General features: G+C 34.2%; 2 protein-coding genes and 1 pseudogene across 3 annotated transcripts; 1 reads left to right on the top strand and 2 right to left on the bottom strand.

Moving 5' to 3' along the window:
• Positions 1-977: 977 nt before the first annotated feature.
• Positions 978-10,722, bottom strand: LOC123210962. Its single transcript, XM_044629460.1, has 13 exons — positions 10,253-10,722; positions 8,908-9,131; positions 7,558-7,625; positions 6,969-7,046; positions 6,425-6,765; positions 6,147-6,215; positions 5,976-6,064; positions 4,246-4,765; positions 2,754-4,204; positions 2,528-2,605; positions 2,332-2,443; positions 1,457-1,507; positions 978-1,365 (listed from the first exon to the last, which is right to left on the bottom strand). The coding sequence occupies exons 1-13, from the start codon at positions 10,610-10,612 to the stop codon at positions 1,315-1,317; spliced, it is 3,492 nt and encodes a 1,163-aa protein (XP_044485395.1). The 5' UTR covers positions 10,613-10,722; the 3' UTR covers positions 978-1,314.
• A 1,360-nt stretch (positions 10,723-12,082) lies between these two features.
• Positions 12,083-19,330, top strand: LOC123210961 (ubiquitin carboxyl-terminal hydrolase 7-like). 2 transcript variants are annotated; one of them, XM_044629459.1, is made up of 18 exons: positions 12,083-12,194; positions 13,213-13,358; positions 13,549-13,584; positions 13,679-13,786; positions 14,394-14,494; positions 14,616-14,742; positions 15,349-15,408; positions 15,498-15,565; positions 15,774-15,824; positions 16,396-16,504; positions 17,314-17,402; positions 17,554-17,623; positions 17,992-18,072; positions 18,147-18,242; positions 18,325-18,376; positions 18,573-18,698; positions 18,781-18,855; positions 19,020-19,330. In XM_044629459.1, the coding sequence occupies exons 1-18, from the start codon at positions 12,185-12,187 to the stop codon at positions 19,073-19,075; spliced, it is 1,461 nt and encodes a 486-aa protein (XP_044485394.1). In that variant the 5' UTR covers positions 12,083-12,184; the 3' UTR covers positions 19,076-19,330. The 2 variants fall into 2 exon arrangements, with proteins under 2 accessions (XP_044485394.1, XP_044485391.1); XM_044629456.1 differs by having other exon boundaries at positions 15,498-15,568.
• Positions 19,331-19,749: 419 nt separating this feature from the next.
• On the bottom strand, positions 19,750-22,780 carry LOC123211000 (annotated as a pseudogene).
• Positions 22,781-24,197: the final 1,417 nt, after the last annotated feature.

Genomic DNA, 24,197 nt, shown 5'->3' with positions numbered 1-24,197 from the left:
CGCAGCCAGCTCGGGCTCGGCTCGGCTTTTTGAGGGCCGGCTCGAGTTCGGCTCGAGCTCGACTCGAGCCGAATTCGGCTCGGCTCGAGTTCGGCTCGTTTTCAGTTCGGCTCGGCTTGTTTTTTATATCAAAACGACACCGTTTTGTGTATATATATGAATCAAAACGACGCCGTTTTGTATAAAAAAAATTTTAAAAAAATATCCCGAGCCAGTTCGGGCTCGGCTCGAGCTCGATCGAGCCGAGCTGAGCCCGGCTTGTTTCGGGCTCGAACCGAGCCGAGCCGAGCTCGAGCTCGAGCTGGCTCGGCTCGAATCCAGCCCTACACAAAATAACTATATGTAATTGTATTGGAATAAAAAAAAGTAAGAATCCGCTTTAAAATAAAAATAAAAATACCAAAATGTTTTTTAATGTTTCACGTACGTATAATTCTCTCACTCTTCGATAAGGAAAAATGAGTAAAGTAACGAGGGACTCGGTATTTTAATGTTTCACGTGGACAATAATGACCTGCACATAAAAAATGCACAAATGAATCACGTCTGGCATGATAAGAGTTTATCCCATTTTTTTTTGTTAACCTCCTTATCCAATTTTTAGAAACTGATACTGGGTGGTATTTTCCGACGAGATGGAGAGAATTCCGACACGCAAAGGATGGTGATTCTGCATCAACTCTTCCAGTTAGGCATTAAGGTGAGTAGGAGTTTTAGCTAGACACGGCCCCGTCCCTAGACATTTATGCAGCCCAGCACAGCCCACTGCATGTCTACTTGGACGTGTACTCCTTTTAAAGCATAAGCAAGTCGATTCAAGCATGGTAATCCCTCAAAAATAGGCTTTCCAAGTAGACATTTTGCCTTGTCAGTTCATCAATGTACAATTTTGGACAAAACAACAATCTGGCTTTATTTCAAAATTGCTGCGGGACAGGGCTGTATAATCCTGTTTCTGATCAGATAATATCATGTAATTGTTCTGTTAATGATCTTCTTTGCGAAAAATTTTCCATTATAAAAAATTACAACCACTACTATGATTGTCACTGTTAGTCCAACGTATCTTACAAGGGTGATTCCCATATCTTTTGCCTAACTTTACAAAAGGTTAATGTAATTAACCTGAAAAATCATTTCTGCCTATGTACATTGGTGTAAGTATTTGAATAGCTTTTAATCCTAAATTTTCCTTATTCCCTTTTGAATTAAAAAACAGATAACTTCTTGGAATTTTACGGCGAGGGTGCAAAATGCCCTTTACCTGGTTTGCCATGCTGTAGATCATCTTGCAGTGATAGGAAATATTAATCTTCAATCCTTATTGAACGATATTGCAAAGTCTTTCATACTCTGTTTAAGGTGCTGCAATATAGAAAAACATGCTCAAAACAAAAGATTGAACGACTAAATAAATTACGAAACAGAAACTTGGTACAGCATTTTGATGGATTACCTTTAGCTCTTCATGTAGCACGATGAATATTTTCTTTAACCTTTTATGTTTCTGAAAGATTTATAGTTAATTCATATCAGAACATTGAAGTAGACAACAAATAAACACAAGGAAAGCTGCACAAATGCATATACTTCAAAATCCCTAGTATTCTCTTAATTTATAAACATGTCCTTTATACTCCTGCAACTCGCGGACATCTGATCCTGATAAAAAGGGGCTCTTTCATTGATCAGCATCATAAACAGATAAGACACAACCCACGAAAAATATGATATTTTGTTGCCAATATTCTGCTCAACATGAACAAAAATGCATAAAGTAATAACCATACCTAAAAACCAAGAAAATGAACGTTAGGTGTTGAATATAGAATAGAGCAGGGAAGCAATTAACTAGCAATGACTAGGAACACAACCAAGAAAACATAAGGGAAGTTTGCATAAAAGTTCGAAAGTGTATATTTCTTGGTCTATCTGGCTAAAAGTGAAAAATTTAGAGTCTGGAACCATGATGAAGATGGCATTTTAGATCTGGAAAGCACATCTAACACCACTATTCTTCTCATTTACTAAATCCTATCCTACTGTTCTAGTTTGGCTTAAGAAATGTCAAGATCCACTGGTTGGGCAGAAATTACAGAAAATTATCGTATAATTACAGCTATAAACCACCTAAACCTATACCTCCAAACTTCTTCATATTCATACAGTTCTACATTCCCCTCCATAAAGCTTGTGCTGATTCAAAATGACCACATTTGATTAATGCAGCCAACAGAATGGTGAAATGACCTAGTCACAGGATTTGATTATATGAAGCAGGCAAAAGGAGAAGATAAAATATGAATCCTAAGAAGCCAGATAGAAACATACCGCTCCACATTGATGATAAGAGACCTTCAACTGCCCCAAGAGCTTGTAATATCTCTCCATGTCCCTACCTTGTGCAAATTCAAGGTCTTTTCCAAGTTTATTAAACTTTTTCCTACAAAAATCAGACTCCATGCTAGTCAAACAAGTAACAGAAAAACAAAAGGCAACAACACTCAGAACAAAATCTTAAAAATACCTGCAGCTCTCTAGGGTCTTATTCAGAGATATGTAACTTTCGTACTTATCATGATACTCCTGCATATATTCTTTATACCTAACATAAAACCAGAAAGATATGCAATCTCTAATTAGCTGCCACAGGCCCAGTTGATCAAAAGATCAACAGCAACAATAGAAGAATAAACCTTGCAGGTAAGTGAAACAGGATTCCTTAATGTATGAGATCAGAAATGAAGACTTACTGAGAAATATCCTTAATTGTTCCCTTGAGCTCTGGTTTATCCTTTTCGTACTTGTAATAAGAACAATTGTCTTCATCTGAAGAAGATTCCCTCCTCTTTCGACCAATATCATTGCTCTCTGTTGAAAATGCATCCTTGCACACATCAACCAAGTTTGCCATAGAATTAGAGGTTTGTGTTTTACTCTCCTTTACTGATTGGGTTTCTCGTGAAAGACCTTGTGGCTGAGGTTGCATGGGCCTATGGTGTGTTCTTGTCCAATCTTCAATACGATTTTCTGGGGCCCTCTTAACCTCAATGCTGAGATTGCATGGAGATGTTTTCCCTGAGTCCAGGGGGGGATTTCCAACAGATTTTCCCGGAATCAAATCTGAATTGCAGTTATCAGAAGTGCTTGACATGTTCTCTGACTGTTTAAATGAACCTTTCATATCAAATTGCTTCTTAAACAGCACTTCCTCATGCAACGGTTCACGAAGTTCACCCAATTCCAAGTCTGAATGCTCTCTATGTAGCAAGTTGCTTCTTCCATTTCCCATCTGTCCAGTCTCATTGAATTTTCCATGCATTTCACCATATTTTCCATAATTGGAATCAAGTGGCACTGAATTTTTTGTTCCGGGACCACCTTCCCTAGGATTTCTAGGCCCCTTTTTCACCTTTTTGAAACCATCCTCATTTTGAGTCTCCCTAGAAGTTTTTTCTCTTAGGGGAAAGCCATCATACACCTGATAATTCTTTCCAGAAAACTTTTGATCATGTTTATTTGGTCTCTCTGCTGTATCATGAGCCTTTGATCGTGCACTTTTATCAAGACTTTTATCAAAAGACTTTCGACTTGACTGCTGAAAATCAGAACCACGTTTCACAGAAAAATCCTGATTGTAGCCCTTTTGGAAGCCAAAATCAGCACTACCCTCCCTGTCATCTCTATTCATCATCTGCACTGTGGGGCCCTTATAAGGGTCTTCAGTAGATCTATTAGGTGATGAATTGAGAGGACTGTCAGGGAACTGGGGATCCCTAACCACAGATATAGGGAGTCTAAATGAACTATCAGCTTTGGACCTTTTAGAATGATCAGACATCTCATCACTGTGCTTCAAATCAGGGCCCCTCTTGGATTTGTTTTTCAATTTCTTTTCAGGGCTTTTAGACCTCTCACTCCTGAGGCTGTTCTTGACAATAAGTTCATTATCATCAAATAAATTTCCTATAAAATTTTGGCACTCTTGAAGTTCATTATCTTCAATTAAGGATGTTGTCCTTTCCACTGGTTTTTCAGCTTCTCTGCTGGGAAATAAACCAGTATTCACAGCCATTTCAACCTCTTGTTCATCATCAGGCAAGCCTTTCTCAATGTCAATGGCATCAGATCCCTCACCTTCAATGTCAATTGCATCAGATCCTTGCCCCTCAATGTCAATTGCATCAGATCCATCATTATCTTGCTTTTTATCTCTCTCATTCTGTGTAGGTCTGCCATCATCACTTTTCCATGGTATAGGCGATGTTGACAACCTTGTTCAGAGGCAGATAATTTTTGCTTGTACTCTTTGTCATCATCGCTAGTCATAATATCTACATCCTCATCAGATGCCTCTTTGCTGTTGGAAGATGCATCAGTTTCACTATCACTGCTATTACCACTCCCGCTTCCAACAGGGCTTCTGCTTCTGCTTCTGCTTCTACTTCTACTGTGGCTTCCACTGTCACTTCCACTATCACTGCTACCACTGTCACTATCACTGTCACTTCCACTATCACTAGAGCTAGCTGGATGCCCTTCGCTATGATCAGAGACTTTTTTCTCACTAAACAAACCTGGTGAAAACTGTTGGACATCAGTTTTCTCCATTGCAAGTGTTTCTTCCCCAAGTTTAGAGTTTGATTGAAACTGTTCCTCCTTGCCGGCAGTTGGGACTTCCTCCACAAAGCTTGGTCCTGAAGCAGCTTTCTCGCCATGCATGTTATCAGAAGCAGGTGTCTGCTGACAATTATCTACAGGGGAACTGAAAAAAACAAAGGATAAAATAACAATTCAAATCACAGAAATACCCAGAAAAAAATTATATTTGATACGGGAAACACAAATTATTAACAACGAGAAATTAAGTAAAGATGTAGGTGCACCAGAAGTCCAACACTAAAAACCAAAGCACTACAGCCAAAACAGGCAATAATGAAGAAACCACAAGGATTTAACCAAACCCACCTCCCAGTTTGATAAGTAAAAGAGGAGAAAAGAAAAAGCATCCTGAAATAGACTTAAAATTGAAATCTATAAAAAATGCACCGAAAAAATCACATGTGCATACATACCAGATACTTGAGACAGAGCTATTAAAGACTCTTCCAAATGATTTCTTACTTTTTATTAGCTCTTTATAGGGAAAGTTGACATCACAGTAGATGACTAATATTGGAGATTATTCATTATAAGAAATTAAGAATAGAAAAAGTAGTTGGCCAACAATAATTCAATTTTAATGATATGAAATTAGAGGAAAATTATGATTGATAAATGATAACTAATTTCAAAAGTAATGCCTAATCCACAATAATTGAGATGAGCTCATACGAAATCTAAAAGCTATGAAATTCCAAAAAGAAAAAGGAAAAAAGCCCAAGCAAACCAGCACAAAAGAAGTAGCCAATGCCCAATACTATTGAGAGGAGGGTTAAAAAAAATGAAAAAAAAAAAAAAAAGAAAGAATGAACAACTGAAATATCTAAGGTTCAAACAAATCTGAATATTTAGTGTGTAACAAAAAGAGTATGGTGTGCATACAGCAGAAAATAGGGGTTACATAAAACATGCAGTTTTCTTGAAAAAGTGCTAGTACAAACAGATACAGTGTCTCACACAATAATATAATATCCCACATTAAACATGTTACAGCCCATAACATCTTTGTCTTCATGTTCATAGTCGCTACTTTTCACTAAAAATTTAGTCATGCAAAAAGGTCCTAGCCTCCTCAAGCTAGAGCAATTTCTCAGACACTTAGCTTTATGTTTTCAGTACGAAGAGAACCTTTTGTTAGTTATCCAGTTTAAATTCATAGCTTTCCTGATAAACAATTGGCATTTAACAAACAAATATGAAGAACATCAAATCCATGCTTAAGATAGTATATGATATATCAATTGCATAAGTGAAAAGGAAAATGATGATAGTGAGAGCCTTGCCACAAGAAAATCAAAATAAGCATTAAATACCTTCCACTTTCAGAAGTAGGTTTCTTGGTGCTGCCCAACTTGACTCCTGGTTTCAAGAAATACCTTCCTGGAGCTTGTAAAGTTGCAATCTGAGGCTCAATATTCAATTAGAAGATGTAAGCGAACCTTATTCTCAAAACTACAGCATCAAAGATTTTCACCATTACTTACCTTTTTAATGATCAGTTCTATTTTCCCTACAGAATTAGGACTAGTATCTCCAATAGCTTTCTCCAAGGCCTATCACACACAGAGACACAGTGAAAGGGGGAAGAAGAATTCAGAAGCCCATAATTTTTTTTTTTTTAATGTGATTTGCAGAAAATAAAATGGAGTTAAGTGAGAATCAAAATTAAACAACTTAACCCAGCCTAAAGAATCCACTACCAGCAAATAAAATATATATATATATATATATATTTTATTTCTTATGACTTTCTTGGGCTTACCTTTAAGCTCATCCCCTTGGGATTCTCCATCAGCAAAGTAATCAACATATTCTTCAGATCTGTTGATTGATTTCCAGAACACCCTTTGCTGCCTGGTGTCTCTCGCACGATATAACTATTACTTGTGATTTCTTTCTCAGAGTTGGATGCACTCTCTTTATTCTTCACCTTTATAGGTGTAATTTCTTCAACGCTCATATGATTCTTAACAATAATTCCAGTCCCAGCTGGTGATGCTGGAGCACCAGATTGCCCAGGTGGAGATGACAAAGGTGAAGCTAAGCATCCACTGACAGATGATGGTGCTCCAGATTTATTGGTAGATTTAGAGGGGCCACTAGCTGAATAATTTCAAAACAAAATGGGTAAGAAAATACCAACATTTTAGTGCAATTTTTTTCCTTTAAAAAAAAAAAGAAGAAGAAGAAGAAGAGGGCTCCCAACAATAAGTAAAACATCAATATCTTATAATATATTGTAAATTTCTTGAATTTATCCTGATGATCAAAAGATATATTATGAGAAAAGATACTGTTGGCCTTACCTTGAAGCGTTTCCACTTTCTGTTTTTTGAATGGAGGAGGTTCTTTTTTTCGTTTAAAGTGCATCCTCCAAGGATTGGCTGAAAACAATGCACAAACAAGAGACATTGAACATCAATTCCCATCCTTAAATTTTATTTACCAAGCAATTTGACACTAAAAACACATATATATCAGCACATGTGAATAAATAAATCAAGATATTGTATAATATCCCAGTATCTAAGCTAAAATTGTTCACCTCTTCAGCTTTGACTTTATTTTTCAATATTCACTGCATAGCACTTTAAGTGAATTGATCCTTATAACTTTGCATAACTAAACAAGTTCATGTCACTAATTTAATAAATAACGTGCATGCAGAACATGCTTCTTGATAAAAATTACATAGTTAAGGGTTTACCATTGTTTCTTTAATTCTCAACAAAAAAGCTTAACTCTGAGTCAGAGTATACAAGGTAGATTACTCTTAGAAAAGACCTCAAACACCTAAGAATGATGACTTATTTAACAGTTATGTCCAAGGTAAGCAACAAATGGTAACTAAAACTGTAATGAATAAAGAAAGTATCTCATAACAAAAATAATTACCCTCAACGGCAGCTAGTTGCTTTATTTGACTCTTCATGGATGGATTTCCATGGTCTAGGACAATGGCTCTGCATAGTTTTAAAAAAAAAAAAAAAACAGAATAAGAAAAATAACATGTCTAATGTAAAGAAAAAAGCAAAATAATTTGCAGGTATCAACACACAAATCTACCTTTCAGTAATATTGATAAACTAAAGTTCTGAAATTAATCAAGGATGATTATTGAAATCTGACGAATGTTGTTAGACTTCCAGTTAAGTTAATAAGACAAGATTTCTGGAAACCTTAAGATTTCAAGAATCCTTTATAAACAAGATTACCTATTTAAATTATGATTTAGGATAAAAAAGATTGCCTATTAAACTAGGATTCAGGATTGAGGGAAGGGATTATTTTTTTGAACATTGTTGACAGAGTAGCTCTGTTACGGTAGGTGGAGAACCTCCATTTTGATCTAGGGATAGCATCTAGGTTATTTGATTTTATATTACTTCATCTTTTGATTGTATTTGCCTATTATTAAATAAAAATTCTTCCCATCATTTGCTTATCATAACTTGGGGTCCTACCAAACAAATAATCATATCAACTAATAAAGGAAAAGGAAATTCCGTATGGTATAGTGTCGAGGTAAGGTATTCAAATCCCTTAAAGCAAATGAACAAGGGAATTAATATATAGATAAGTTTCATGTCATATGCTGAAAATAAAAAGAGTGAATCTTACTAACATCCACTCTAATAATGATCAATGTAATAGCCTAACTAGGGATTACAATTGGCAATTATGCCAGAGAAAATAAAATTTATTATAGATATTATGGAGTGTCAATACGAACAAGAGGAGATAACATATAAAACACTTGAGGTTCCAACACAAAAATCATCGTTTAGCAGATCAGATGGGTAACATTCCAGAACAAGATCAAGTACCTAGAATATAAATTTTTTACCTTTTAAAATACTGACAAGAGAAAAAATAAGGAAGATTAGCCAATTCAAGCAATGCCAAAAAGAATTTATCCTCAAAATACCTTGACTTTTCCTTTGTGTTCACTAAGAGCTAAGTTGGGAGGTATTTCCAAACCCTAAGACCTAGCCAAGAAAACTATAAGGTGTAACCTCACATCTATTTGGCCAAAGGGAATTGAAATGTCGATAAAAAATAATGTGCATCTCCTTTTAAATCATATTTTAGCAAGAATTAACAAGATAAACAACAAATATTTTACACAAAATACACAGAAGAAAAAAAAGCAAGTTTAAGAATAGAAAGATATGTAAATGCCAAGGCATACTATAACTAAACAATTCCAAGAAATAAAATGCAACAGGGTATTATACAGCATACTTGCGTTGTTTAAGCTTGCGCTCAGCTTCCTCAGACCGCATCTTTACATGGTTCACAGTTGACTCGTCCAAGATACGTTGAACATTCACCTTGCGCCAAGCACACCCAGATTCAACAAGCAAACCATCTCCATCTTCACCACTTTGTTGTTCCTCATAAATGTCACAGAGGTCACCATCCCGTGACCATGTAAACCTAAATTCCTTACCACCTACTTCAATAACCTGATGCAATGATCAACCATTTAAAGCCAATTTGCCTAAGAATTGATAGCCACAACAATATTGAAAAGCAAAAATAATAAATAGGCAAGTTCAATTACAGTCTGAGAAAATAGGAAAATGAACAAGTTTCAAGAAACTCCATAGTACATATTAAACACCACCAATATAAATGTATACTATTATGTATAAAGTGAGAGAAAACTCATTGGTCTACGTACTTCAAAACCAATTTGAATAGGGAAGAAGTTAGACGAAAAAGGTCTTACTAGAGAATAAGCCCTTGGTGTTATTGTTACGTACTTAAGCTCATAGGACTGAAAGATCTTAAGGGTATTTTTTTACTACACAAGTACTAAATAAAGGTTCCCACTTAGATTTTCTTTAATATTTCACTTGATCAACAGATACCACAATAGGCATCTCGTTTAATCTCCGACTTTAACACTTCAGATTTGTAAGTTTATCATGTGAGTAACACGATATCAAACCCCACCAGCTGCTGTTGCTGCCTCTGCAATATCAGCACCCATCTAAACCATTACCACTACCACAGCACTTCTGCAACAATGACAATGTTGTTCATATCTAAATGCCAATTCCCACATGTCTCCCCATGTGGCAGCTTCATGTCCGTTAAGTCATGTCACAACTGCTCTCACAAATCATTTTTCCTCTTCATTTGAGTACACCTCTTAAATCTCCCTCTAATCACCATTTTCAATTTCAATGAATGGGTTGAGTAACAATCTAATTATCTTTCAGGAATCATTCATTTGCAGTAAAAAATAAGCACAGAAATTCTACCAAGAAAAGAAGCTCCATGTATTAACTTCTAACATTGTCACATTTCCACAATAATTCCCCCCAATAAAATTTTGCTGATGAAATTTCACCAAAATACATCTACTAGCAAAACAGTATTCAGAACTGAAATCAACTATTACCCAGATAAAATAATGCTACCTAGGTCAAGTTTATGCATCTTGAACAACACTAATCCATAACCATATAAAACTAAAGCACAATACTCAAATTTCAGCAAAATTCACAACAAGAGTTAACCAATTTTTGCATAAAAAATTCTAACTTTACAAACACAATCTGCAAATAACAAAACTCACATTTCCATTTGGGTTGTTAGCCATTGAATCAAATTTAATCCTCGCCATCTGCCCTTGGCTCTCGACTCTTCTAATCTCCTTCACCAAATCCGGCGCCAGTCGGATAATCATTCCGAAAGCCAGCGGATTGTTCCCAGAAACAAGGCTGAACGTTTCTTCAACGGCTTTAGAACCCCCTGATGACGTGGCCCCACTGGGTCCAGCCGTCCGGTTGCGAGAGGCTGAGGACCCCAGAGAAAGACGGTTCCCCGACGATGGCGTGCTCAGCCGGTGCTGCTGCGGCGGCGGCGGGAATGAGTTGCGCTTGTTTGGGGGGACTGCTCGACCACCACCGCTGCCAAGCTTCGAGCCTCCGTACATTGTGCAGTTGCTTAATTGATCACGGTGCTTAAACTTATTGGGATTTTTAAAATTCTGGTGATGTTGCCGCTGCGTCTGATTTGAGTTTTTGTGGTCATTTTTTTTATTTTTTTATTTTAGGTAATTTATAGGTTTGTGAAAATTCTCCAGGCCCCAAAGGTTTTCAAAACAGTTTTATTCCCCCCTAAAAGTTGTTTAACTAACAAGAAACGATTCAAGTTCTTTCAATCATTTTAATTCAAAGAAATCTCATAGAACCACTTGCAATTAAACACTTGATTTAAGATTTCATTTTGATTCGTATTGAAATTCATAGTGATGGGTAGTATATTACATATGAACAATATTACATATACATATTATTACATATACATATTTTAAGTATATAAAATAAATACACATATGATATGTCATCATATAATTGAGTATTATTTTATTTCTAATTCAAAACTATCAAATTATATAATAATATATTATCTATGTATCTTATTTTGTATGTTCAAATATATACCCAAAGTTTTATTGATTAAACATTCAACATGCAATCTAATGGATGCTATCATATTCTACCATAATGATATTAATTAGATTATAATTAACCTTTTAATATTCAATCCAAAGAATTATAATTACATATGTAAGAAAAAAAATTACAACCATTATCACTATAAGTGTGCGTACTATAATGTTTTGAATACTGTCTTAAGTTTTTTTTTTTTTTCCAAAAGAAAAGTCTTGAAATGATTGGGTTGTTTTTAATAAACAATAGCATCTAGGGGTGATCTCGGATTGAATTGACTCAAGCTTGAATATAATTCAACTTGGTTGAACTCAATTCATAGTTTGAATAAATCGAATTTGATTTAAGTTTGAATCAGAGTTTTAAGTTTAACTAGTAATTTAATCAAAATCAAGTTGAGACATATTTAGTTTATTACAGCTCGTAAACCTATCAAACAGATCTAAGTTCAACCCATAGCTCTAATCTGTAAACTCCTAGACTTAAACTTCAGGTGATTTCAATCTTTCATCACCATTTTCACTTTATATCACGTCTATGTATATCTTATTTAGTTGATTATACCAAAAATCAATTTTTTTTATTCCTAATTTTGTTATGAAACAAATACATTGTTTTATATTGAAAAACATTGGATAGATTTGAACTCTTATCCTGAATTTAGAAGCTTATTGAGTTTAAATATGAGTTTAATTTTTTATGTCAAATCAAGTTAAAATACGCTTAAACTTGAGTTTAGTTAGACTAAATCAACTTCTAAAATTAGTATGGACATTATACTCTAATTCAAGGGAATTTTTGGTGAATGTTTGAAGCATTTAGGTGTTGTAGTTCATCTAACCTCAGTGGCTAATATAAATTATTTTACTTTACTACAAAAAAAATTACCTTTTTAACTGTTTAACTCAACCCGAACTGGGCCCGGGTTCGGATATCTAGCAGATAAAAATAAATCTCGGGTTCTCGATTTCCCTTCGTCCAAGCTAAACAATTCAAAATCCCGAAAACACGCACTCTCTGTATCTCTCGATTTCTTCACAGCTCCTTCAATCATGCTTAAAGGTTCGAGTTAACTTCTCCATATTTTCTTCATTACATTGTGAAGTCTCAATTTACTTTGCCTATGTTTTTCGATTAATTAATAACTCAATATTATATTCATTGATTTTTTTTTTTTTTTGCTATCTTGGATTTGAATAGTGGTTTTGTTTATTAATACTTGAACAATTAAAGGCTTTTTCTGGACGTCATTATGTATTTAGTTGGCTCCGTTGTTGCTGATTGTGGTTTTTCTATGTGGTATTTGCATTATTTTTTTTTATAAAGTTCGATTAAATGAAGTGTTTTGAGTTTTGTATTACAATATTTGGCTTTCTTTTGAAATTTTTTAAAACTGGGTTATTGCGTTTTATTAAATCTATTTAATTTAATGTAATTACCGAACTTACTCATGGTTTAATTTCATTTTTTGGTGAGAAAAAACTTTTAGACCATTTGTTGGTCTTGTTATTACTTTCCTGAGCCTAGTTCCGAAGCTTATCACTTTTTATAAAGAATTTTCTTTTCCGTTTTTGCCAAATTTCTTATAGTTAAAGCTTGATTTGTTTTCCTGGGTTTCTCATTTAATCTTCTGAAGTGAGCTGCTGGTGATTAATGATTTTATTTGATTTCTTTATATCTAGGATTTTCACGAGGACCCTGTTCATTTTGGATCTATTTTGAATTTCAGTTTTTGGGTTCAATTACATTTTGGTTTTGCGTATGTTAATAGCAATTTTATTGCCGAATTTGATTAATATTGATCTTGGTTATTCTTATTAACAATAGTCTTCTGGTTATGTAGATTGTTGGGAAATGAAAATCTAAGTAGGTAGTGTAATTGCATACTTGAATGGTAAAGTGTGTGCACTGTTTTAAATCAAAAGTAACGCATAATGGCAAACTTTTCAAATTTCATTTATTGGAAATTGACTACCTGGATGAAAGTTGAAGCCTGACTCAAATGTCCACATTTTTTCATTATTTGATTCATTCTATTTTTATGGTAGCTTCTGTTGATATGTCTGCTGCATTTTTACAGTGTGTGTAAAATGGCAAAAAGAGGTCTTCTCAAATGTGGAAATTGACACTAGCCAGCCTCCATATGTTTTCAAGTGCCAATTGTATGATCTAACTGGAGTACCTCCAGAAAGGCAGAAGATTATGGTTAAGGGTGGTTTACTAAAGGTACGTCGATGGTTTTGTATGATCAACTTAGCTTAGTTAGTCATGAAAGTGATTCATAACTCGCTTAAATGGTTGATTCACAAAATAGCAATTGATTAATATATATATCTCTTGTCAGTTCATTGGTTTCTGAATTTGCTATTATTGGGTGTGGTTCCTAACTTTTAACCTCATTCTTTTGGCAATTCAGGATGAATCGGATTGGTCAACTTTGGGAGTGAAACAGGTGAAGATTATATATAGAATGCTTGGGTTAATTTATTTTTTCTTTTTTTGGGTAATGGGGTGCCTAATAATTGTATAACTTCTTTTTTTTCTAGGGTCAAAGATTAATGATGATGGGTACTGCTGATGAGATTGTAAAGGCCCCTGAGAAGGGACCTGTTTTTGTGGAAGATCTTCCAGAAGACGAACAAGTAGTGGCTCTGGTAAAAAATAACCCAATCTCATGATTTTCCTTTATGATTAACCCTTGTGTCTTTCTGTGTTGATGTCATTAGATGTTTTATTTTATTTTGTGCTGTTGGTTTCGAGAATTAGACATTCTCTTTCTCTTTCCTCACATGCATAGACACACAAAACCCTGCTAATTTGATGAATGAAATCAAATCCAAGTCTCATATATATATCACAGACAAAGAAAATATGAAAAGAATGTATCTTTCCCATATTGTCTCTTATTAAAAAAAATATTTTTTCCTTTGGTCATTACGTATTCTTTCTCTGGCTCTTTGCTTCTGTCCTCTTTGAATATCTGCACAAAAGAGACTTTGTTTTCATGCAAAGAAATGGATTGCTGTGGCTTATTCTTTTCTGGAAAAAATTGCACTATTAGTTTGTGTAGGTTGTTAATAACGCTTGCTATTAGATTTGGCCTGGCCTGAACTTGGGTTATTCGGTTGAATACTTGAATTATATTCGCTATTTGATCTTTTTAGCTTTTATTTTTATTAGTATTAACACAGGTTTTTGGTCGTTTTATGCTTTACCCTTCCTCTCCATTTAATGCTTTCAGCCATGACTCTGTGTTTTCAGGGTCATAGTGCTGGTCTATTTAATTTGGGAAATACCTGCTACATGAACTCGACTCTACAATGCTTGCATTCAGTTCCAGAGTTGAAGTCTGCTTTGTCTAAGTAAATTCTCCTTTTTGCCAGTGAAATTTGTTGATTTTGGGTAATGTCTTGTTGATTATACTGGATTAGCATAATTTCCTGACCAACTTTTATGCTCTCTGTATAAATTTATTTTAATTAGGTATTCACAGTCTGGAAGAAGCAATGATGTGGATCATAGTTCACACATGTTGACAGTTGCAACGTGTGAGTTATTCAATGACCTTGATAAAAGTGTGAAGCCTGTGGCACCTATGCAGTTTTGGATGGTAAACACTATTCTTTCTCTCTCATAGACAATTTGCAATATTACTTTGTGTCTCTTTACTTAAAAGTGCTATTAGGAATTTTGTCCATACATTTGATCTTATAGTATGAAATAAAAAGGTGTTATATCATTAAGTAGCATGTACATTTCTCTGAAAATCTTTTGTAAAATTCTAGGAAGCACTAATGTGATTTTCTATATTCATTTGAATTGAGTTATATATTGTGAAATGGTTGCCTGCCAAGGACGAAGGTGTTACTTTTAGAGATTGAGGAATGTGAATTCTCTTGTTATAGTTGTAGTATGCAAGTTCACTATAGTATTCTGAAATGTCCTACCTAAAGTGCATTCCATGCATTAACTAACGAGACTAGTACACTGTATACTTTAACCTTTTATATGTGTTGTTTTCTTTTTGTAATATTTTGAGCTCAATATTTAAAAATTTACAGATCTCTTTATATTATCATCTGTGGTTGAATCAAAACAGAAGCTCATGTTATCCACATGATCCTATGAAACTTCATGATAGTGTTTGATAGATATATCTCATTTGCTTGCCAGAAATTCATGGCATGTTAATTTTATCTTTTCAATCTTCTTACAGCTCTTGCGTAAAAAGTATCCTCAATTTGGTCAGTTGCACAATGGGAGCTTCATGCAGCAGGTTATCAAAGTTTCCATTCTCCTGTTAATATAGTTGTAATGCTATAATTTTTCAATTACTTGATCTCTATACTTCTGAACGTATTATAGGATGCCGAAGAATGTTGGACACAACTTTTGTACTCACTTTCACTATCTCTTAGATCGCCAAATACCAGGTAGTTTAGTATTTATTTGAGAGCATAAACATAGAACAAACCCATGTTGCCCATGGTATTGGACTCACTAAAACCTATAGCATTTGTGCATTATTTTATCTCTACTGGCAGGGTTTATCAGGAATCATTGGTTCACCTGAAGCCTTTTATTTTATCAATGCTAATTGAAAATAACAATATTTTTTTACTTGGCAATCTTTGCTTGCAGTGAAAATCCTGATACCGTTAAGGGACTTTTTGGTATTGATATTATAAGCAGGTACATATCTTTAAGTTCTTTTACATATCCATTATTATACTAGTAGACATTAGTTCAAGTGATAGTATCAGTTGCCATATTAAATTCTCTCCAGGGGAGGAATGATTAGTTGTTAGAGTTTTTTTTCTATAGAATTTTTCTCTTTGTTTTTTTTCATTCTTTGTTAATATTGGGTTGCAGATCTTTCGCCTTATATTTTATTATTATCACTTATTTTAAGAAAAATAGGTATTAGCTTAAGCCTCTTTTTTGGAAGAGTTTTGGTTGTTGGATTATACTAGCTCAACGTAACAAAAAGCCTGTATGCATTGGAGACTCAAAATAGCAATAGACTTGTGATATTGGATTTTGTATGGTTACAACTATCACTTTGTTTCGTGTTTCTCTTTTGTGCTCTTGATCTAGGTTTTCAGTGAAATTCTTTATGTGGTTCTTTGTTTTATTTTATGAAGTGCCTGCAAAAAGCATGTTAAAATTTGGTGCTGGTCCTTTCACTAAATTATTTGTTAATGATCTATAGTTTAAGGACCTTAGAAAATCGAATTTGCTCATCAATGGTTTTCCTTGCTAGAGTGCATTGTCAAGAAAGTGGTGAGGAAAGCTCAGAAACAGAATCAATTTATTCTCTTAAATGCCACATATCACAAGAAGTTAACCATTTGCATGAAGGACTGAAGCACGTAAGTTGTATAATCTGACAGTCATGGAGGCCATATTCTTTTTTCTTTTTGTTGTTGTTGTAATAATACATGATTACTCTACATTGAATGAGTCATAAGTTTAGCAATCTTAGGTTTCATGTTTGTGCTTTCCTTCAAAAGTTTATTTTAAATATATATACATCCAGTCTGTCCAAGACGAAGATGACTATGTCTAGGGACTGCTTAAGTTTGAAAAATGATGCAGACGTTCTAGCCACAGAGGGTTGAACTATTGAAATGCAATTGGGATTTTTTCTTTTTAATAAGAAAAAAATAATAGAATGTTCTTTTAAAATGTTTTATAAGCTGTTTGCCTAAGGTTATATGAGTCATTCACCAAAGTAAATCTTTCCCTTACCATGGCTTTTGATAACTGAATTTTGACATTATCATGTATTGGGTTAGTCAAAATTTTGCAGCATGATGAGTTTTTGGTGGGATCAATCATGGTAGAAATCTCACAAATAATTCAACCCTTTTAACCGCAGGAGATGAGCATTATAAAATTATTATACCTACTTTTTGTTTTATTTTATACCTACTATTTTATTTTATTTTGTGTTTGTAATAGATTTACTGATAAATCAGGAATTCAGTATATTGGTTTTAAAAAGTGAATCTTTCTGTAATTAGTAAGAAGGAATTCCTGTCTTATCGGATATTAATGTCTGAATATTGTACAATTCTCATGGTTTCCCAAGGAAATGTGAAAGACCATTCTCTTGTGTTTTTGATTAATCAATCTGTTTTTATGCTTTAATTTTTCTATTAAATTTTGCTCCATGTAGGGTTTGAAATCAGAGCTGGAGAAGGCTTCTCCTGCTTTGGGACGCAGTGCTATTTATTTGAAAGAGTCTCGTATTAATGGGTTGCCTAGGTAAGAAGTGGCTTGTAATTCACGGTGAAGTATTCATCTTATAGTAAATTCCCGTTTCAATACTGTACTTTCTCAGAGGCTCTGAAGTCTGTCCTCATTTAACTATTCAGATGTGAGGTGTGTCCTAATAACCTATTTTTTCATTCTAAAGGTACTTGACCATTCAGTTTGTCCGCTTTTTCTGGAAAAGGGAGTCAAATCAGAAAGCCAAGATTTTGCGGGTATGTTACTTTTGTTTTTCTTGTACTTAGTAGGGATTGTTTTATTTTTTCTTGTAGAAAATGAATACAATTCAATTACTAATTAATGTATGTGGCATTTTTAGTAGTTCAAAGTACTAAATAACTTCTGGATTGGTAGCAATTCTCTCTTTTTCACTCTCCTTTTCATCTTGAGATATATAGAAAAGGCAAAGGAAGAGGAGAGACAAAAGAACACTTTCTTTTGTCTCATTTAAACATGTTGGAGGAGAATGAGAGACTGATAAAGAAAGTATTATCAGCATTTCTCTAACTTCTATGGTGGCCTGGATTAATGTCTCTTGTAAGGCACTCTTGTTTTACAACATTAATTTGTTTGAGAATTTCAGAAAGTGGATTATCCGCTGGAGTTGGATGTTTATGATTTTTGTTCTGAAGATCTTCGGAAAAAATTGGAAGCCCCTCGCCAGGTATCTTCTTGTCTTTTGCTTTCATGAGTTTCCATTTAACTCGATTTGTTGATATGATGTTGTCAAACTCTCAGAAACTAAGGGATGAGGAGGGAAAAAAGCTTGGTCTAAAATCTAGTGAGAAGAGCTCTGATTCAAAAGATACTGACGTCAAAATGTCTGAAGCCGAGGTGATTTGACAATCTAAATATTCATGAGCAGATTATAACCATATTCTGATAACTTATAATTTCACTGTTATCTTTTACATAGGGATCATCATCCAATGGAACTGAAGAATCATCAGTAGCCACATCTCAAGACCGTAAGACCCCGGATCTTTCAATTATTATGCTGATTGATCAATATTTGATGGAGGAGATCTATATTTCATAATACATAGGTCTCATTGAGTTTTCCTTTCCACTAGCATAGCTTTTCCATTTAGACACATAACCTCCTGACCTAGCATGGTAGAACACTTTTTTTGTCACTGTTTGATTGCTTTTTCTGTGCTTCAGGTGTTGCCTCTGACACTGGCAAGGAACCACAATTAACTGGGGTTTATGACTTGGTTGCTGTGCTAACCCATAAGGGTAGAAGTGCTGATTCAGGACATTATGTTGCTTGGGTCAAGCAAGAAAGTGGTCAGTTCCGTGAAGTAACATACTTAATACTTCTTCTATTAGTTAACAACTTATCTTTGAACTGACCTGTTATTGTTCACAGGGAAATGGATTGAATATGACGATGACAATCCTATTCCACAGCGAGAAGAAGACATTACTAAACTGTCTGGAGGAGGTAAGCTCAGGATCAGTAAATACACTAGCATTATAGAAAAATTCTCGCACAATGTTAGCAAGCAAACACAGATAGACAAATGGATGCATAATTGTGACTACCTCAAGTAATTGTCATCTTATGTCATTCTTTTCCTGATGAATGTATGTCTCTACTTGTTTCAGGTGATTGGCATATGGCATACATTTGCATGTACAAGGCAAGAGTTGTGGACATGTAGTCCTAATTAGCCGTGCAATTCAGTCTGGATTATCCTTTTTTTTTTTTAATTCACACAGATAAATTTCCAGTTTGAGGATTAAATTATGATTGGTCAATAGAATTTCAGAGACTTGTTTTGTACTATTAAAGTTGTGTTATATATCTTAACTTAAAATTACAATTGCATAGTTGGGGTGGGTTTTCCATTTATTGAACTTCAAACAATATGTTCTGCAGATTGTACTGGATGGTATATAATTGGAAGGTTTTTTAATGTTGTTGATGAAAAGGACAAATGAGTCATAGGTAGGTTGGATATCATCAGTTAACACTTGATTTGGTCAAATGATGTCCAATACGGGAAGAATATTCGTCACTTCTCTTCAGTCAAGCTTAAATATCCATTTTCAACATCCTTGGTCAAACATAAAATCAAACAGTCAATATGACAAATACATCTAACTAAGAATACATTAAGATCTGTGGAATGGTCATGGTTACACTTTGGAAGAAGATGAGGCCACCATTTTCAACCTACTTCATTGTGTTGAGAAATTATGAGTACAGAAAAACTAACTTTCACTTATGGCAAATATTCCTATGAACACAATGTCCAGATCAATAATAAATCCTCAATCAAACAGGGAGTTCAATCTGTTAAATTACAACATTTTCATTTGGTTAGCGGTGAGCCTACAAGTCAGATTTCTCAGCCAAACAATGCTCAAGCATATCTCCTTCATCATCTGAAATCACCATACGAGAAATAGATATTTTGTTAGCCACAACAGAAGATAATGCTTACCAACCTTGATAATATATCAAATCTTGGTAATATCATGTGACAAAGTAATGGGATAGAGAAAAGATTCAAAGGTTCACCTTCAAAATTATTGTCAAAATCAACATCTTCCTCATTGTTCTCGTCAGATCTTTCATTAACTGTAGCTGCATCTTTCTGTGTAAGTAAGAGAAGTTAGCATATAACACAATCTTCATGAACTCATTCCTTGAACCTCCCCACTTTACACCCAGATATGCACACACAAAGTGAGACACAAGATAATTCATAATTGAGTAAGACCTGCCACCTTAGTCCAAGATATATAGTAAAGTTCTAACCTTTTTATATTTATCATCTAAAATATTGAAGTGGAATAATAATTATCTTACAGCTTGTGAGTTATATTGTTCATTCATCCCCATGGGAAATCTACTTGACTAATGATAAAGCTGATTAAGTTCTTATCAGGTCAGACAGACTCAAATGTTAATTTTATTATTTCTTACTTTTAAAGAAAAACAAAGAAACTTATTACTAACTTTTTATTGATGGAAACATGTAACTGAAAAGCCCTTTTAGTTAACAGGTATTATTGGATTTGCATGCATCTGAAAAGACATAGAGAAGCAAGATTTGGAAATGCTATGCACCACAGAAGCTCTTCCACTTTCAAACCACTGTCTGCCAGTCATCTTTTTTTCCTTTGGTGCTGTGAGCGCAGCTTCTGGCATTGATCTGAAAGTTAGTGCATAGTCATCGCGGGTTTTAAATTATTATGGCCAGAGAATTGGGTGCCAGACCATCAACAAAATGAGGCTGAAAAAGACTTTATAGTGAACTTACTTGACTCGCTTTAATGCTAACTCTACCTCAAACCTTTCCCTCCATGCCAAAAATATCTCAACAGTAACAGGCTCTCCTTGTAGTATAATTAACTGTTCATTAAAAGAAGGGAAAGAAGAAGAAAGTAAAAGAGTTGCTCCTACTACATAACATTTGACCAAAAACACCCTGACTTCAGAAAGGTAGATTAATTGGGAATACGTCAGGAATTTGCAAAATGAAACATGCAACCTGAAAATGTAACACCCTTCACAAATTATGGACAGAAACAGTCAAAGGCACCTGCAAATATTATATGCTTATGAATTCCAGGAAACAAAATTGTTTATATACTTGAATTTAGTAAATCTATAACCAGAGTATTGAAAACCAAGATATAGGACACAGATCCATACATCTTCTTTTTCCAATTCTTCTTCTCCAGTGTTGTCATTACTAGTGTCTTGGCTATATCTTTCAGACAGCCACTCCTTAGCAGATGTAACCAGTGTGTAGACCATGGCCATGCCAAGACTTTCAGATGCCTATCGAATGCATATATTTGAGTTAATATTATATAACTCAAATGACTTTACATCATCTATTAAGCTGTATCATTGGCATGGCATAAACAACAAAAACTTTAAAGCAGAACATAGCCCGTCAACATTAATGTTGAAAAAGTGCAATGCAGATTTAAAAAGTGCAACAAGATCACCTCTTGGTCAAGCTTGTCTTTCAAAAATTTAAGCTCACTAGCTTGTATTCCTCATTAACAGGAACAAACATACCAACATTAGTAATAAAAGATAAAGGTTCATTTGAATCATGCATTAAGTATACAATAGAGTACAAGTCCTGAGCTTAAAGAAGGCAGTCAAAGATATATCCATACGATATAGACACTGCAGTATGTGATCATTTGAAAATCAAATGATACATTAGAGTTGCAGCTACTCTTAAACTTGATCTAAGCATTAAAAAGAAGAGCAGTAATAGAGGAAGGTATTGTTTTCTGTTGCACAGTTGAATACTTGAATGGCATTAGGCAAAAATTAAAAAAATTCAGAGGTCAAGAAAGTTCAACTCGAGGTTGGAGCTGCAAACAAAAGTACAAATAATTAATTTCCTATTAAGTGTAAGTGTCAACGGAAGGATAATAGTCTTCTGCACACTAACCTAAATTGGAAGCTTGTACCAACCTTTTTTACATTGAGGAGGTTCATCTGGACACTTTTCTGTGAGAGAGAAAATTCAAGCCAGCTGAACTGCAAACGAAATTTGAGCCAAAAGCTTATGTACAGAGAGATTCTAAAGATCGTGAACCAGTTCTAAGAAGATGACGATCAACAGAAAGATTGTTTGGGAATGGAGAAACCAAGAATGCTTTAACTTCACAATAGAAACATAGTAACCTGGAGTAGTTGTTGATTCGTCTAATTCATCATCCTGTTGAACATAAGCGGTGTAATCAACATAAGGAAATGGAGCAGCTACGCGCAGCATCACACATATTGTATATGTCAATCTGAAGCTTTCATGATATATGATGAAAGAATAAATTGTCAATCTACACTGAGAGGAGTTTATACAAGTACCAGTGGAGATAGTGTTATCTGGTAGCACCGATTGGAAGTGTTCAATCCACTCTCAGCAGAAGACCATGCCTCAGTACATATTAGGAATGGTGAGGAGAAAAATGGCACCATAAAGGCCAGCACAAAAGCCACACACCTTTGAATTCATCCATAAGTATAGCTTCTAAAGCTTCAATTTCCGTCTCTTGCTCCTGTGTGTAGTCTGTAAATTAGGATAGACTTTAGAAAGGAACCTATTAACAAATAAAAGGATGAACCAATTCCAACAACATATCGCATCTTGAATCGTATAACATGACTACCCTACCAAATTCAGAAATAATGTATGTCATGCATTACAAGGGTAGCCACAGCCACACACTATCTTGCCACTACACAAAAATTCATCAATATATTATTATTGTATTTTCACTATACTGGATATGAATGCAACCATGGTAACAACAATCAGCAGATAAACTAATCTACTCAGCTGTGACTCCACACCATCAAAAGCAGAAAACTTTAAGTTGAAGCACATGCTTTAAGAATTGTCACAAGCAATAACAAAAATCAATTTTAGCGTCTACTTCCCTGCAATAGCTGAATGGTTCTGACTCAAGCAAAAAACAAATGCAAATGAGTGCACACAAGTTCAATGTGGTTGTAACGGTCATTCATTATTTCTTTCACTAACAGTTGTTCATCTCTAATGTCTATTTCTTCTTTCTCAAAGATGGAACGATCATTTGCCATCAATAAACGGATATTTTATTTAGTCTGTAAATTCTAGTATGTGTTTTTAATTACTGTTTCTATGTCATAATGCAGAAAAATAAGTCACTAAGTTTTTTTTCGGTAAGTGGTCACTAAGTCTAAGTTACCTAGGCTAACAAATCATTCCATATAAACACATTCAATTGGCAAATCATCGTAATTCAATTTAGAGCTTTACATTTTATCCCATAATTTATACCATCGATCCAATTCGTGTGCATTAATCATTATTTATATTTGAAATTTAGTCTATAATACACCAACATTAAAATTTCATTCAATAGCATGCAGTTCATGCATAACTCCAACAAAATGGAATGATTTCTCCTGCTTACCTCTCCTTTGAAGAATTGCTACTTTTCAAGTTTTTAATGTTAATGTATGATCTTTAGGCATGAACTTGACTCTCCCTCTCTCTAGTTTGATATTATGAAATTTAAGGCAAAATGTATAAAACTTTCCCTCTGAAAATCAAACACCTTTTTGTTAATTTTCAGAATTAACTATCAAGAATAAGATTTATCCCTTTCTGAATGCACATTCTTTATAGTTATCCACTTAAATTATGTTTCTCTCTCTTTTAGAATGATAATCTTTTGATAATTTTTTTTAAGAATAAGTGTTTTTCCTACTGGAACGAGTGTTCTATTTATCAAAATTACATTCTTGCCTTTAAATAATCATTTATCCATTTTAAATGATTCTAATATATAGAATATACGTTTATTCTTGATCAATGACTATTCAACAACATGCAACACCATACTCCAAATGTACTACCCTCCCAAGGAAAATGTAACTTTCACTTGACTGATTAAACATTTAAGGCAATAAGCATTTATTATATATTAAACACTCAAAATTTAAAAAAATGACCACATCACACGTAAGTAATATCCAAAAGTGTCATAAATCAAAACAATAAATTTATAATTATAAAAATTCAATGAAGTGTGTACAATTTAATTAAACATAGGAAATGAACATCAACATAACTATAAGTTTCTTACTTATGTTGCTCCATCACTGATCAACTGTCTCTTCGTCACAATATCAACGCTTACTTGAAAAATCAAACAGAGATGGATGAGTGATAAAACACTCTATATATAGGAGCATTTATTCTCTAATCAATCAAGTCTCATCATTCCCCTTTGAACATCTATTTTGCATTTAAATTC

This window comes from Mangifera indica, chromosome 3 (assembly GCF_011075055.1).
Source record: "Mangifera indica cultivar Alphonso chromosome 3, CATAS_Mindica_2.1, whole genome shotgun sequence".
NCBI lineage: Eukaryota > Viridiplantae > Streptophyta > Magnoliopsida > Sapindales > Anacardiaceae > Mangifera > Mangifera indica.
Note: the sequence above shows the minus strand (reverse complement) of the source record. Positions and strands in the feature narration are given on the sequence as shown.